The 11,682-nt window shown below is 35.1% G+C and overlaps 1 protein-coding gene and 1 long non-coding RNA gene across 3 annotated transcripts; one reads left to right on the top strand and one right to left on the bottom strand.

Moving 5' to 3' along the window:
• Positions 1 to 3: 3 nt before the first annotated feature.
• LOC112697231 (COP9 signalosome complex subunit 3) lies at positions 4 to 6,185 on the bottom strand. The gene is made up of 11 exons (XM_025750320.3): positions 4,570 to 6,185; positions 4,157 to 4,272; positions 3,800 to 4,046; positions 2,962 to 3,019; positions 2,717 to 2,806; positions 2,349 to 2,420; positions 1,717 to 1,806; positions 1,397 to 1,555; positions 1,193 to 1,314; positions 418 to 490; positions 4 to 334 (listed from the first exon to the last, which is right to left on the bottom strand). The coding sequence occupies exons 1-11, from the start codon at positions 4,752 to 4,754 to the stop codon at positions 269 to 271; spliced, it is 1,278 nt and encodes a 425-aa protein (XP_025606105.1). The 5' UTR covers positions 4,755 to 6,185; the 3' UTR covers positions 4 to 268.
• A 206-nt stretch (positions 6,186 to 6,391) lies between these two features.
• LOC112697229 (uncharacterized) lies at positions 6,392 to 9,161 on the top strand. 2 transcript variants are annotated; one of them, XR_003151149.3, is made up of 4 exons: positions 6,392 to 6,975; positions 8,016 to 8,283; positions 8,388 to 8,740; positions 8,823 to 9,161. It is a non-coding gene; the product is annotated as an uncharacterized lncRNA (long non-coding RNA). The 2 variants fall into 2 exon arrangements; XR_003151150.3 differs by having other exon boundaries at positions 6,657 to 6,975; positions 8,089 to 8,283.
• Positions 9,162 to 11,682: the final 2,521 nt, after the last annotated feature.

Genomic DNA, 11,682 nt, shown 5'->3' with positions numbered 1-11,682 from the left:
ATATATGCCCCGTAAATTGAATTTTACTATGTAAATATGATATCAGTAAGGAAATATCACAAAAATGGAAAGAATCTTGAGATAACAGTCAACAAGTTCATCAGCAAGTACAGTTTAACATTCCCCAAGATAATTCAAAGATGAACTACTTTGTTCTTCCAATTGGCGGCAAAATAAACAAAAACCCATTAACACCAAAGGGAAAATGATCAACTGAACAAATCTACTAGCATCATTCCCACCATATATAGTCTTCATTTTTAAAGCCTTAAATGTTGAATTTTGTTGGAACATCGAAGTCATCAAAGTCATATCTTTGCCGCTCCCTTCCCACCTGTGGACGAAGCTGCTTTTTGTTATCTATTCTTACATATAATTTCTGATGACAGTATGGGAATAATTAACTAACACACAAACCTTGGATAAGTATAACTGGTCGCATGAAATTTGTTCATCCATTGCACTTAGTTTCCTTGATAATGCCATTATCCTGTGGGGAAATTAAGAAAATTGATTACATGAGGAAGGGCAAATGAGAGATCATCATCAAATCAACAATAACAATATACTGCTTTGGTAGCATATTTTCACCTTAAGTCTTCAAGCAAAGATTTAAAATATAATATAGAATTACGGAATAGAGAATTGGAATTTGAAATGAGCATCTCAATTTCAATTTTCATGTCCAAAATAAAATATGGAATTAAAAATTAGTTACACATAATTATATGACATTGAAAAGTAAATGAAAAAGCTCTTTATAAATCCTAATCCATACGACCATACCCATATGATTAATATCAATTCCAAGACTCATTAAATCATTAAATGTCTCTTTTCTCATTACTTTCTATATTCATTAAATGTCTCTTTTCTCATTACTTTGTATATGATTCTCCCTTTTTGGAATATTATATGCTATCTATCCTATTTCAAAATATATTATGGCATATAAATTTAAAATCTTTATTTCATTTTGAATCTGAAGATATACTAATAAAACTAAAATTAAACATAGAATTACAAGTCATCTAGATTTCAATGACATAAAAAATTTAAACAATTCTGATTCCAATGAATCGGAATAGAAATTGAAACACTATATTGCAATTCCGATACTATCCAAATGGCAAGTTAATCTTATGAAAAAATATACCGGAACTTTTATTGACTTCACATAAAAAAGTCTTACCTCTGGATTGATGAATCAATATTCTCAATCATCTCACAAGTTTTATACTGTTCAGGATCCTCTAAGAATCTAACCATTCCATCCCTCTGGTTAATTGTTGCATATATTTCACCGTCTTGAATCTGCAATTCACAAGTGTGAATAATAAATAACAGAAATTTAATGCTACAAGATGGGCGAAAACTTGGAGTTTAGGAGCACCACCATTTGTAGTACGTGCATCTCTGCTTCCTTGGGACTATTTAACTGAACTGTGTTGGCAATATCTTGGAGAGAAAGGGTCAAGTATGTCTGGGTCAATCTTTGAATATTTCGCTTATACATGGACAATACAACCTGCTTAACCAACCCAAGATTGTTGTCCTGCAAACCAATACGACGTGATATAATCAGTGTTCACAGAGACAATTAAGGAGAAAGCTTAATAACACCCAAAAACAAAAATTATAAGTTCGACATGGTGCAGGACTTGCTGTTTCGATGCAAATGCTTTAAGTAAAGGATACGATTGTGAAAGTACTCACATTTTCAAACTTCTCTGTATTTGTCTGGACATAAGCCTCTAATTCTGCAATTTTCTCTGTGCCATAACTATTTGCCAATTCGATATAAGGCTGCTCAAAAAAACAAAAACATTTAAGTTATTATTATTATTATTATTTAAAAAATACGTCTCAATATTCTTCGAAAGCATGTACATATATCCAGCAACATGAAGTATATAACATAATTACATGAAATCAACATGTACCGCATACCAGTATGTGCATACCCATTCACAATTTGTTTGCATACTCGGATGCGATGGGTATACTTCCCACATAACATGTATTACCTATGGCACACCACGTACATGTTCCCATACCAAAATGTATTGCATTTTGGGTAACTATGATATATAATAGCAAATCTATTTTGCAATGAGTATCTAAAATTCTTCAATGATTATAATGGAAAATCACATAAATAAACCCAAACGAGAAAATTCTCTTATCCTTCAGAAAAGTTTAAATTATAAAAAAAAATATAGTTAAACAGATATAAATATAAAATATGTAATACTCTTAGCAAACATCAAAGCTTGTCAACATAACATAACATTAGGACAAAAGTTTGTCAACTGATTTGCATCCTTCCTGACCTCACTAAGTTATACCTGACAGAAGTTCTTTAGGCTTCTCTGAGCAACTGACGAGGCATATTTAGGAAGGCTTGTAGATAGCTGCCACTACACATAATGATAGTTCAGGTGATTAGTTACAATGATAAACCTCATTTAATAAAGACTAAACTGATAAGAATGGAAAGCCTATTCGCAATGTTACTATCCTGATCACAAAACTGATAAAGCTTGACACTACAAGTGTGACCTCTTAAAAATGTGAAAGATCTAACTGAGCACTTCTTTGATTTCGATTTTAATGTTGATTTTTTGCCTTCTTTATTTTTTTTGTGCTGCTATAATGTAATTTCATGGCTTCATTATGCGATGTCACCGATAAAAACAAGAATATAAATGCTTACCTGTCCATGATGAATGAGAGAAACCAATATATATTTTTTATAAGCTTCAACAGCTATAGCATTCAATGTAGACATTGGAGCAGTTACTACCTGGAAATATAACACACAAATTACTACAAGTAGAGAAACTGGGAAGGTGGAGGTCGTTGTTGTTGTTGTTGTTTTATAAAAAATTGGGAAGGTTGTTAAAAGAACAAACCATCACAGATATAAGCTGCAGTGATAAAAGATAAAAGATTACTTACATTATGCAGAAGGTCCAATGCCTTTTGAAATCGTTTCAGTCCAATGCATATCATGCCTCTGTCCAAAGGTCAAGTGTTAGACACAGTATACAAATTCCTCATGACAAGAAGCATAATCTAACAAGGCTGCAAAAAATCATTTTAAGTTACCTATGTGAAGTTCAATTTAAACATGATCAACATCAGATAAGAACATAGTTTCCAGGTGCCAGCATGCAATTGTATAGTAGGGAATTCAGAAAGGAGTACAAACTTCGAGAAGAGGCCAGTAAAAGAGAAGACAGAAAATTAACTAACATGATTCAGCATGGGACAACCAATGACAAGATGGAAAAGGGGGTAAGAACCAAAGTGATTCATGCTAGTTACTTTGAGGGACCAAATTGAGCATTTACTTAATGTCAACTTGTCAATGCAGATGCTGATTGCTAAGTACAGGCTTACAGTCTTTCCGTTGTTCACCTTGAAGGTGTGTTTAGTAAGAAAAGAAGATAATGAGTGAGAAAATTACAAAAAGATGTGGAAAGGATTGGACAGAAGGATTTAATTTCTCTCACACTGTTTATATTAGTGAATGACAGGGTTGAGAGGACTGAAGCTAATTTCTCATCCCCATGCTTTTCAGATTAAAAGCAAAAGAACTATGCATAAGGAAGATGTTCAAAGTTCAAACACTACCCAGATGTAAATTAAGATGAGAACAACTTCAATAAAATATTATCAAAGTCAATGGAATTTAAGCATATATTCCATAAAGTAAATTAAAATAGTTATGGACAAATCCTCACAATCCTTTTGTTTTCCCCTTTCAAAAAGCAAAGGGACGAGAGGAACACACCCATAGTAACAGTAGAGGAAAAGGTCTCTTGGCTGATCAACTTCAAAAATGTCATCCTCCAATATTGATAGGCCAGTTTTATAGCATTTTGCCAACACACAAAGCATAAGAAAGTCCGAGTGCAAAGGAGTCAAGTGTTCGGTGGACAACTGAAGTTTCCTAGCAGCGGTTAACAAGGGACCAACGCCACGAATGGGAGCTTCAAGCATCATTACTTGGTCTTTCAGTCTCTTGCATACCAATACGACTGCAAAATTTTCAACACATCATTTTACCAAACCAAGCAATTATATATAAATAAACAACATCAGCATTGCTCAAATGCAAATTCAACTCAGGGGTAACAAAGGTTAATACACTTTTCCGGCGCCAACCGAATTTGCTCTGCATTGCAAGCATTAATAAACCCGGTAATGATAGGAACTGATGTCTCAGCTTGCTGCTTTGAAATCTGGCCAGATGTGAACGCATCTCTGACATTATATCATAAGCGTAACCCAAATCAGAAAAAGAAAATAACCATATTTCACTTACATACGCACTAAAATTAAGTAGACATAAGTAAGCCATGTAATGCAACAATATCCTTGGCTCCCATAAATAGGGCTTTCAACTTAACATCGATAGTTTCCTATTCAAATAAGTTGCGACCTTTTTACTCCCCCAATTATTCCAGAAACCCTAAAGAATTTGATCAAGTGATTTGAGGGTTTTACAGAGCGAAAAACGAACAAAAGCGGAAAGAACAAGTTGTGAGAGAAAGTAATTACAGGACATAGAGAAAACCAAGGGAGTGCTCGGAGGGAGCGAGTTGGCCGAGAACGGGGGACAACCGAGTCGACTCAGCACGGAGCGAGTCATCAGCTTGCTTAAGAATGATGTGGAGGCGTGCGATGTCTCCAGGGGTGCTCGACAACCCTTGGATTTGGGCAACAAGAGCTTCCATAGGGTCCATTCCTCTCACTGAATCGTTCACACACAAGTTCCAAGGATCCCAACTGTTAGTGCATAGAAGAAAGTAATTAAACAACACGAAGCTCAATTCAGGGGGATTTTGGTGTTTTTTTGCTTCTTCCCTCTCTGTTCCTCACTAGATCAATGGCATATTGCAGTGCTTTGCATCGTTTTTGGAATCAACGCGGGCGCTTCAACTCAGTGAAACCGCTAGCCCATGTTACGGGCCACCTGGGCCTCTGGTGCCATCATCAGAGACCTACATGGCCACCACTAAGCCCAGCCATGTGTTTGTACCGTGAGTGGGATAGTGTCCCAGTTATATCTTGGGCCTAATTGCAAATGAGTTGAGGCTGTGGAATGTGGCATCACATGGAAAAATAAAGAAAATAAATTATAAAATATCGGTAAAAAAATTGTTAAGAAAATATTAGTAAATTAATTGAATAGGTCCAATTTTTTTTATTGAAAAACCAGTTAAAAAATTTAATTTTTATAAAAATCATTTTTTGAAAAATATATATTTTGTTACAAATATATCATTTTATTATATCTAATTTAACCACAATTAAATTTCAATTAAACATTTAAATTTTTAAATTTTTAGTTTTGTTAGTTCAATAACTAATCTAATTTTCATAAATTTAATTCTCTAATAAATAGAAAGTTGTCTATCACTCTATCCTCTTTGACTTGTTTTAATTTCATTGGATGGTTTTTGTCTAGTCAACTTTAATAATTGATATAACCAGAGTTTTTTTTTTTTTTTTGGATATAGATTGATATAACCAGAGTTCTTCATGTTTCAGACTTTAGTGTAGCTATTGGTACTAAGTTTCATCATGCATAACTCCCTTGACGTTGTTGTTGAAAACATGGACCTTGTGTCAGAGATCCTTCTTCGATTACCGATGAAGCTTTCAGGTCATATATTGCACGAAGAATACCACGACGTTGTAGTTCCTATGTATGCAACCCAACCATTAACCACTCTGTTGTTAATAGCAATGAAAGTTTGGAATTTGATATTTGAGAGCTAAAGGAAGATTATACTGGATGGGCCGTGAGATATCATGTAGATCTCAATCCTATGGCTCAGGTAGGTGCCTTTTCAGGGCACATAAATCCTCCATTTTCTGTATTGTATATTGCTTGCCGTTCAATTGAAAAGAACTCAATGCTTGTGTTGCACATTGGTTCTCAAATCATCTCTTATAATCTAATGGATGATACTACAAGATTACTCTGTGATGATGCAGCTGAAGTTACCGAATCATTTCCGTACTTGCAGACTTTGTCATTTGTTGGATTGGATCATACATTAACGTACAAACTTTTAAATTTTGTAGATGAGTAAAGTTAGAAAGTTTGTTATTCCATATACTCTTTCAAAGAGTTCTGATTCTTGTTTTTGGGTGTCACAAATTGTGATGAAAGAGTTGTATACCTTTTTCTTCACTTTTATAGTTGGCATCTTTAAGGACGGTCTCGAGGTTTCATATATAATAAGATATGAAACTATAGGTGAATCAAATGCTTGTTGCTATGGAGAAAGAGTATCAATTTTTTTATTGAAGTTGAGACTGCTTCAAGGTTAATTTAGAATTGGCATCTGCGAGGAGCCTATAGGGCGTATGAGGTGCTTATTATTATATTGCCTTGTTAAACACTCGTTTTAAACTTTAATAATGGATCAATCCCGCTAGGTAATTAACAAGGTCTAACCAATTTCTGCCAACTCCCAAATGGGTTGGACTCCAAAATTCATCTTAACAAAAAATCATCTCCCAATTACCCAATATTTTATCCAATTTTTTAAAATTTCACTGTTTCACTTTACTCCCTTTTACTACTACCGCTTATTACCCTCCCACTTCAATCCCATCGGTGAGCATCCCCTAGCGGCGATGCATCCCCAACGGCAGTGCATCACCCTCCCGACCTCTCACCCGTGCCGTCTCTGGCGTCTTCAACTACCATTGTCTGCATCGTCCGGTTTTCCGAGTTCAACCATCATTGTCGTTGCTTTGTCTTTGCTTCTGACTGTAGTCGATGTCGCCGTCGCGAGGCCATATTCATCGTTAGCTCAGTCGAAGCTCTGCATCGTGCACCATTCAATGCCGCCGCATGAAGGTCAGTACTTGTTTCTGGACGCGCGGATCCATTTCCTCTAATTCTGTCGCGCGCTGCTACGCTATAACTTCCTCAATCAGTTGTAACAAGTAAGTGGTGGTTAGGATTTAATTTGATAGTGGATATTGCTAATTTGTGTTAGGGTACAGGAACTGCGGTGATAATTGATGTGATTTAATTTTGCTAAATTGTTGTATGTTTCTGAATTGCTGTAATTGGAAATTGGATGTTGCTGAAATTAGGGATTGGATGCTGCTCTTATTAGGGGTTAGATTTTGCTGAGTTGCATGTGTTTAGAGATTGGATATTGCTGTTTTTATAGATTGGACATTTTTTTCTTAAAAAATTCTTTTTTTTTCCATTAAAAAAAGTAGATGCTATTTGTTTTTTATATTATTGTTTGTCCCTTGAATCGATGGATTTTGTATGCACCTGCTACTCAAGTTTTTGGTTTTTTTAAAGGTGATTTGGGAGTTCGATGCTGAAATTAAATTAAATATAGTTTAATTTTGATCGAATTTAAGTTTCATCTTAATCATGGTCCAAGAGGCAACTTATTTTAAGCGTTGTTGAATTTTATGTATCAACTAACATGGATGTACATTTTCACATGTATGCCGATGGTGTTCAAATTTTTTGCGAATAGCTGCTATTTAATTTACTCTACATGTATATGTTCAATTGTGTTGTATTCGATATGCATGGTTTGAAATTTAACTACACAATCACAATAAATTCAGTTATCTAAACATGGTGAAACGAGGCCCTTTTTTCCTAAATTTGTGTTTATATGTTTCTAATCATATTAAATGAATGTTCGTTTTAGTATGTATGCCGATGGTTCTTTTACTGATTTTGTGCATGTACATGTTCAGCTAGGTGTGTTCTATAGGGGTTTAAATTTTGCTAAATTGTTGGATGTTCTCTAAATTCAATTTAATTACATCTTAAGTTTCTCTTGTGTGAATAATTACCCTAAAACGGATATTTACAACTTATAAAATCATCTAATTTGTGTTGCTGAAAAGCTAAGCGAGATAGGAAAAAAGGTAATATGCTGTTTACCATTATCGACGTCTACTTCCACATGATCTTATTTGCTACTTACAGCTACTTTTGCTGTTGACAGAAATTATTAGAATCACAATACTCGCCTAGATACATTCATGATATGATGAGTCATCTTACCAAAAACCATGCAGATGCGAAGCTTGCGGAGATAGAGGCAATTGGCTTTGGATTCTTGAAACATATTCCATATTGGGCTGTGAAGTAAGACATTATAGTTCATCTAGTTCAATCCTACAATTTTAGAACAAGAACCTTGATAGTATATGTTAGCAACATCCGCCTCAACGCTGAGTTAATTGGGTGAGTTTTCGACAGTCCTTCTTCCGGTGAGTTCCCCTTTATATATTAATTAGTGTGCCATGGGCCTATTCGTTCAAACATTGTTGTTTATATCCAATTTTTTCTCGACTAACACACGGGCATGTTGTAGGTGATGGATTTCCATCTTTGGACGACAGTAATCCGGCGCATATGGCCATCAAAAGGCAGTTCCAGAGACGAACAACCACTGAAATCAACGATTTTGTTTACAACTACGCTATGGAAACGGAATCAGACAGGATGGAGTATAGAAGACATTTCATACTAGTGGTCCTAAAATTGTTCTTGTATCCAACAACACAACTGGTAATTTCGCCATGACACATTTACCTCGTTTTGGATGTTTCTGATTCAAGGAAATTCAATTGGCCGTCGCATACTCTAAAGTGGTTGGACATGGCAGTCAAGAAATATAAGCTTAAAAGGAACAAAACCTGTGATAACTGCATGTTCATCAGGCTGGTAGGTTGCATTAAATAAGTATTAGTAAATTGAGCATATCATTTACGTTATAGAGCATAATTTGCCTCTATCTTCTGTCTAGGTACTATACTTTTAGTAGCTGAAATACAGTGCATTGGATAATTGTCATGAGCTGTAGCCATGGATCGCTGCATGGACTACCAAAAAACTAGAAAAGAAGGTGACATATATCCTTTCCGAAGTACTCACTTATGCGAGTGTTTCTTCATGGTGAACTGTGAAACTCTCTGTCGATATCAATAACATGATTCCGGTATTTAACGTGTTTTGCCATATGCATCTTATGAATGGATGTTAATATAACTAACATTCGAGAAAGGTTTTTTCCAGATAATTTGATTTTGATGCTGGGGTTGGTAATAGTTGTTTTGTCTTCATACTAAATGGAAGTTTCTTTAAATATTTTCCTAGTTTTCTTGTATTAAACAATTGTGGATGTCTCTATTTCTTCAAGCATTGCATGGCCTTTTATGTAGTTCTTACTCGGCAGGTTTCTTTGTGTAGGTATTGATTTGTTTATGCCAATATCTACACGGATGTTGCTTCTGTTAGGCATCAGCATGTTTCTTTTTCATTCTAAATGGATGTTTTTGTATATATTTTCCGAGATTTTCTGTGTTAAATTGTTATGGATGTCTCTATTTTTTTAAGAAGTGAATGGCTTTTCTTTTCTTAAATATTCCTCGGCAAGTTTCTTGGAGTATGTACCTAGTTGTTTTTGCCAAAATATAAGTGAATTTTTATTCTGTTAAGCAACAGCATGTTTCGCCTTCATACTAAATGGGAGTTTCTTTATATATTTTCTTAGTTTTTTTTGTGTTAAACAGTTGTGGGTGTCTCTATTTCTTTAAGAATTATATGATTTTTTAACATAAATTCTACTTGGCAGGTTTCTTTGTGTGGTTACTTGATTATTTTTGCCAAGACATACGTGGATGTTTCTTCTGTTAGGTGTTAGTATGTTTCATTCTCATACTAAATGAATGTTTCTTAATGAAATCCATGTAAGTGACAAAGCAAATAGCTATCCCACGTAAGTGAAACAACAAAACCAACAACATAAGGCACATCAAACGCGTGTTAGTCAAAAAACAATAGTATCCAACTAGAGAAGGAAAACGACCCATACAAAAAACATGTACAACCCAACGAAAGAAATATTAGCTATGCCCAAAAGAGTTCAATAGCGATATGAATTTGCCACTATCCGATGCATTCCAACCGGTAACATTATCGAATCCTTTCTTTCCAGATGCATCGTAATCATTATCTGTCCGAAGGTCAACAACATCTTGAAAAAAGAAACGCAAGAAAACAAAAACAACATATACGAATCAACAACACTATCTCAACAAATGATCAAATATACCTCAATATAGCACATATTGGATGTGAATTTTTCTTCCTCTCTCACATAGATTTCTTAATTGACTTGTCTAAATTTGCTATAAGCCTCTTACTTTTTGGTCGATCTTTAGTTGTAACTCTTGAAGGACCTTGCATGTCATGTACACCAACACCACCTGCGCTCTGTATGGGCATGCTATTCTGAATCGCAGCAACATTAATGGAATGCATGCTGGCGCGATAATCAGTCAGCTTAGACTTTGTGTCCTAAAGAGCCAATTGCAATATGGTTACTTCCTCATCATAAGTAACGAATTCCTCAAAAACGTTATGGAACTCTACACATAGACCCCTGAACAAATTGTGGCTTTTATCGGACCAAGCCACATCATGGCTACTTTTAATGTAGGTGTGCTTGCATAGTACGCTCTTATTTCATCGAAGAAGAACATAGCAGCTCAGTACTCTATCAACTCTATAGTATGACAACACAACAAGAGTGTGGTAACACAATATATCGGTGGATTCAAACATGTTGCACTCGCACCGAACCTCATGAGTCAAAGGGTCAAAATCAGTTCTGTATGTATAGTACACAGTCTTCTCAGAAACTATCTTCTGCTCGTCCACTTTCACAAAAATAGAATCACCCTGGTATTTATTTGACCAAACAACACAATCAGTTTTTTTTTTTCTTAACTCAAGTTGAATATCCCTGAACATACTACTGGTGTATTCCCGCTGAAATTGTCTCTTGATGGTAGTGCTCGATTCACATGGGATGACTCCTTTCGAGTCTGCAGCATCATCTTTCAGCTCCTTCTGCTCCTTGTTCCCAAGTACATTGTTGTATTCATGGATGAATTGAACCAAACTACTCTTGCAATGTAGAAATTTCCCATAAAATGTGTGCATACTTTTACTCCTTTCTGTACTCCTTATACCAGTCCAAAATTCTCCGTTGAAGAATATTGGAACCCACTTTCATTGATTGTCATAAAGGTCTACATAGAAATAATCCAACAAAAGAGTTTCATTTAGACACAACAGGATAACCACATCAAATATCCTAGAATAAAACAAGATACGAGAAAAAAACAAGAAAAATATCCAGTTTACTAATGAGAGAAACATTCATTTCTTTTTAAAAAGAACATCCACTAACAAGATAAAAAGAAGCATCGACTACACTCCTAAAACAAAACAACAACTAAGATATAACATAAAATATTCCATAACTAAATAAATAAACGTGCAAGAACTCAATAAATTATAAGCAACAAATAAACTTGAAGTAAGTTAATAGTAACGAACCTGATAACCATCTATTGTGACCTAGGTCAAAATCTTTGATGAATTCAGCCCAATCAACATGGAATAAGTCCACAAAAGGAGAATCTCACACAATGTTACTCATCTTAGCATTCAATTCTTTGTACCGAGCGTAACCCCAAGCTTTACAAGTGTCTTCTTCAGTATGTGCCAGATGCACAATCAATGGCGAGTATTTGGTAGGACCTTCCTAATAGCACCAGACATGGCTTTGCACTGGTCCGTGATAATCCCCCATGGCA

Source organism: Arachis hypogaea, chromosome 6 (genome assembly GCF_003086295.3).
Source record: "Arachis hypogaea cultivar Tifrunner chromosome 6, arahy.Tifrunner.gnm2.J5K5, whole genome shotgun sequence".
NCBI lineage: Eukaryota > Viridiplantae > Streptophyta > Magnoliopsida > Fabales > Fabaceae > Arachis > Arachis hypogaea.
This window is presented reverse-complemented; position numbering and strand designations above follow the sequence as displayed.

Bases quoted from the DNA above. Each gene is read 5' to 3' on its own strand.
- LOC112697231 (XM_025750320.3), bottom strand. From the start codon at position 4,754: ATGGACCCTATGGAAGCTCTTGTTGCCCAAATCCAAGGGTTGTCGAGC. The intron at 2,421-2,716 runs GTAAGCATTTAT...CATTATGTGTAG, and splicing joins CTCTCATTCATCATGGACAG to TGGCAGCTATCTACAAGCCT. The intron at 491-1,192 runs GTAAGACTTTTT...ATTTCCCCACAG, and splicing joins ATTGATTCATCAATCCAGAG to GATAATGGCATTATCAAGGA.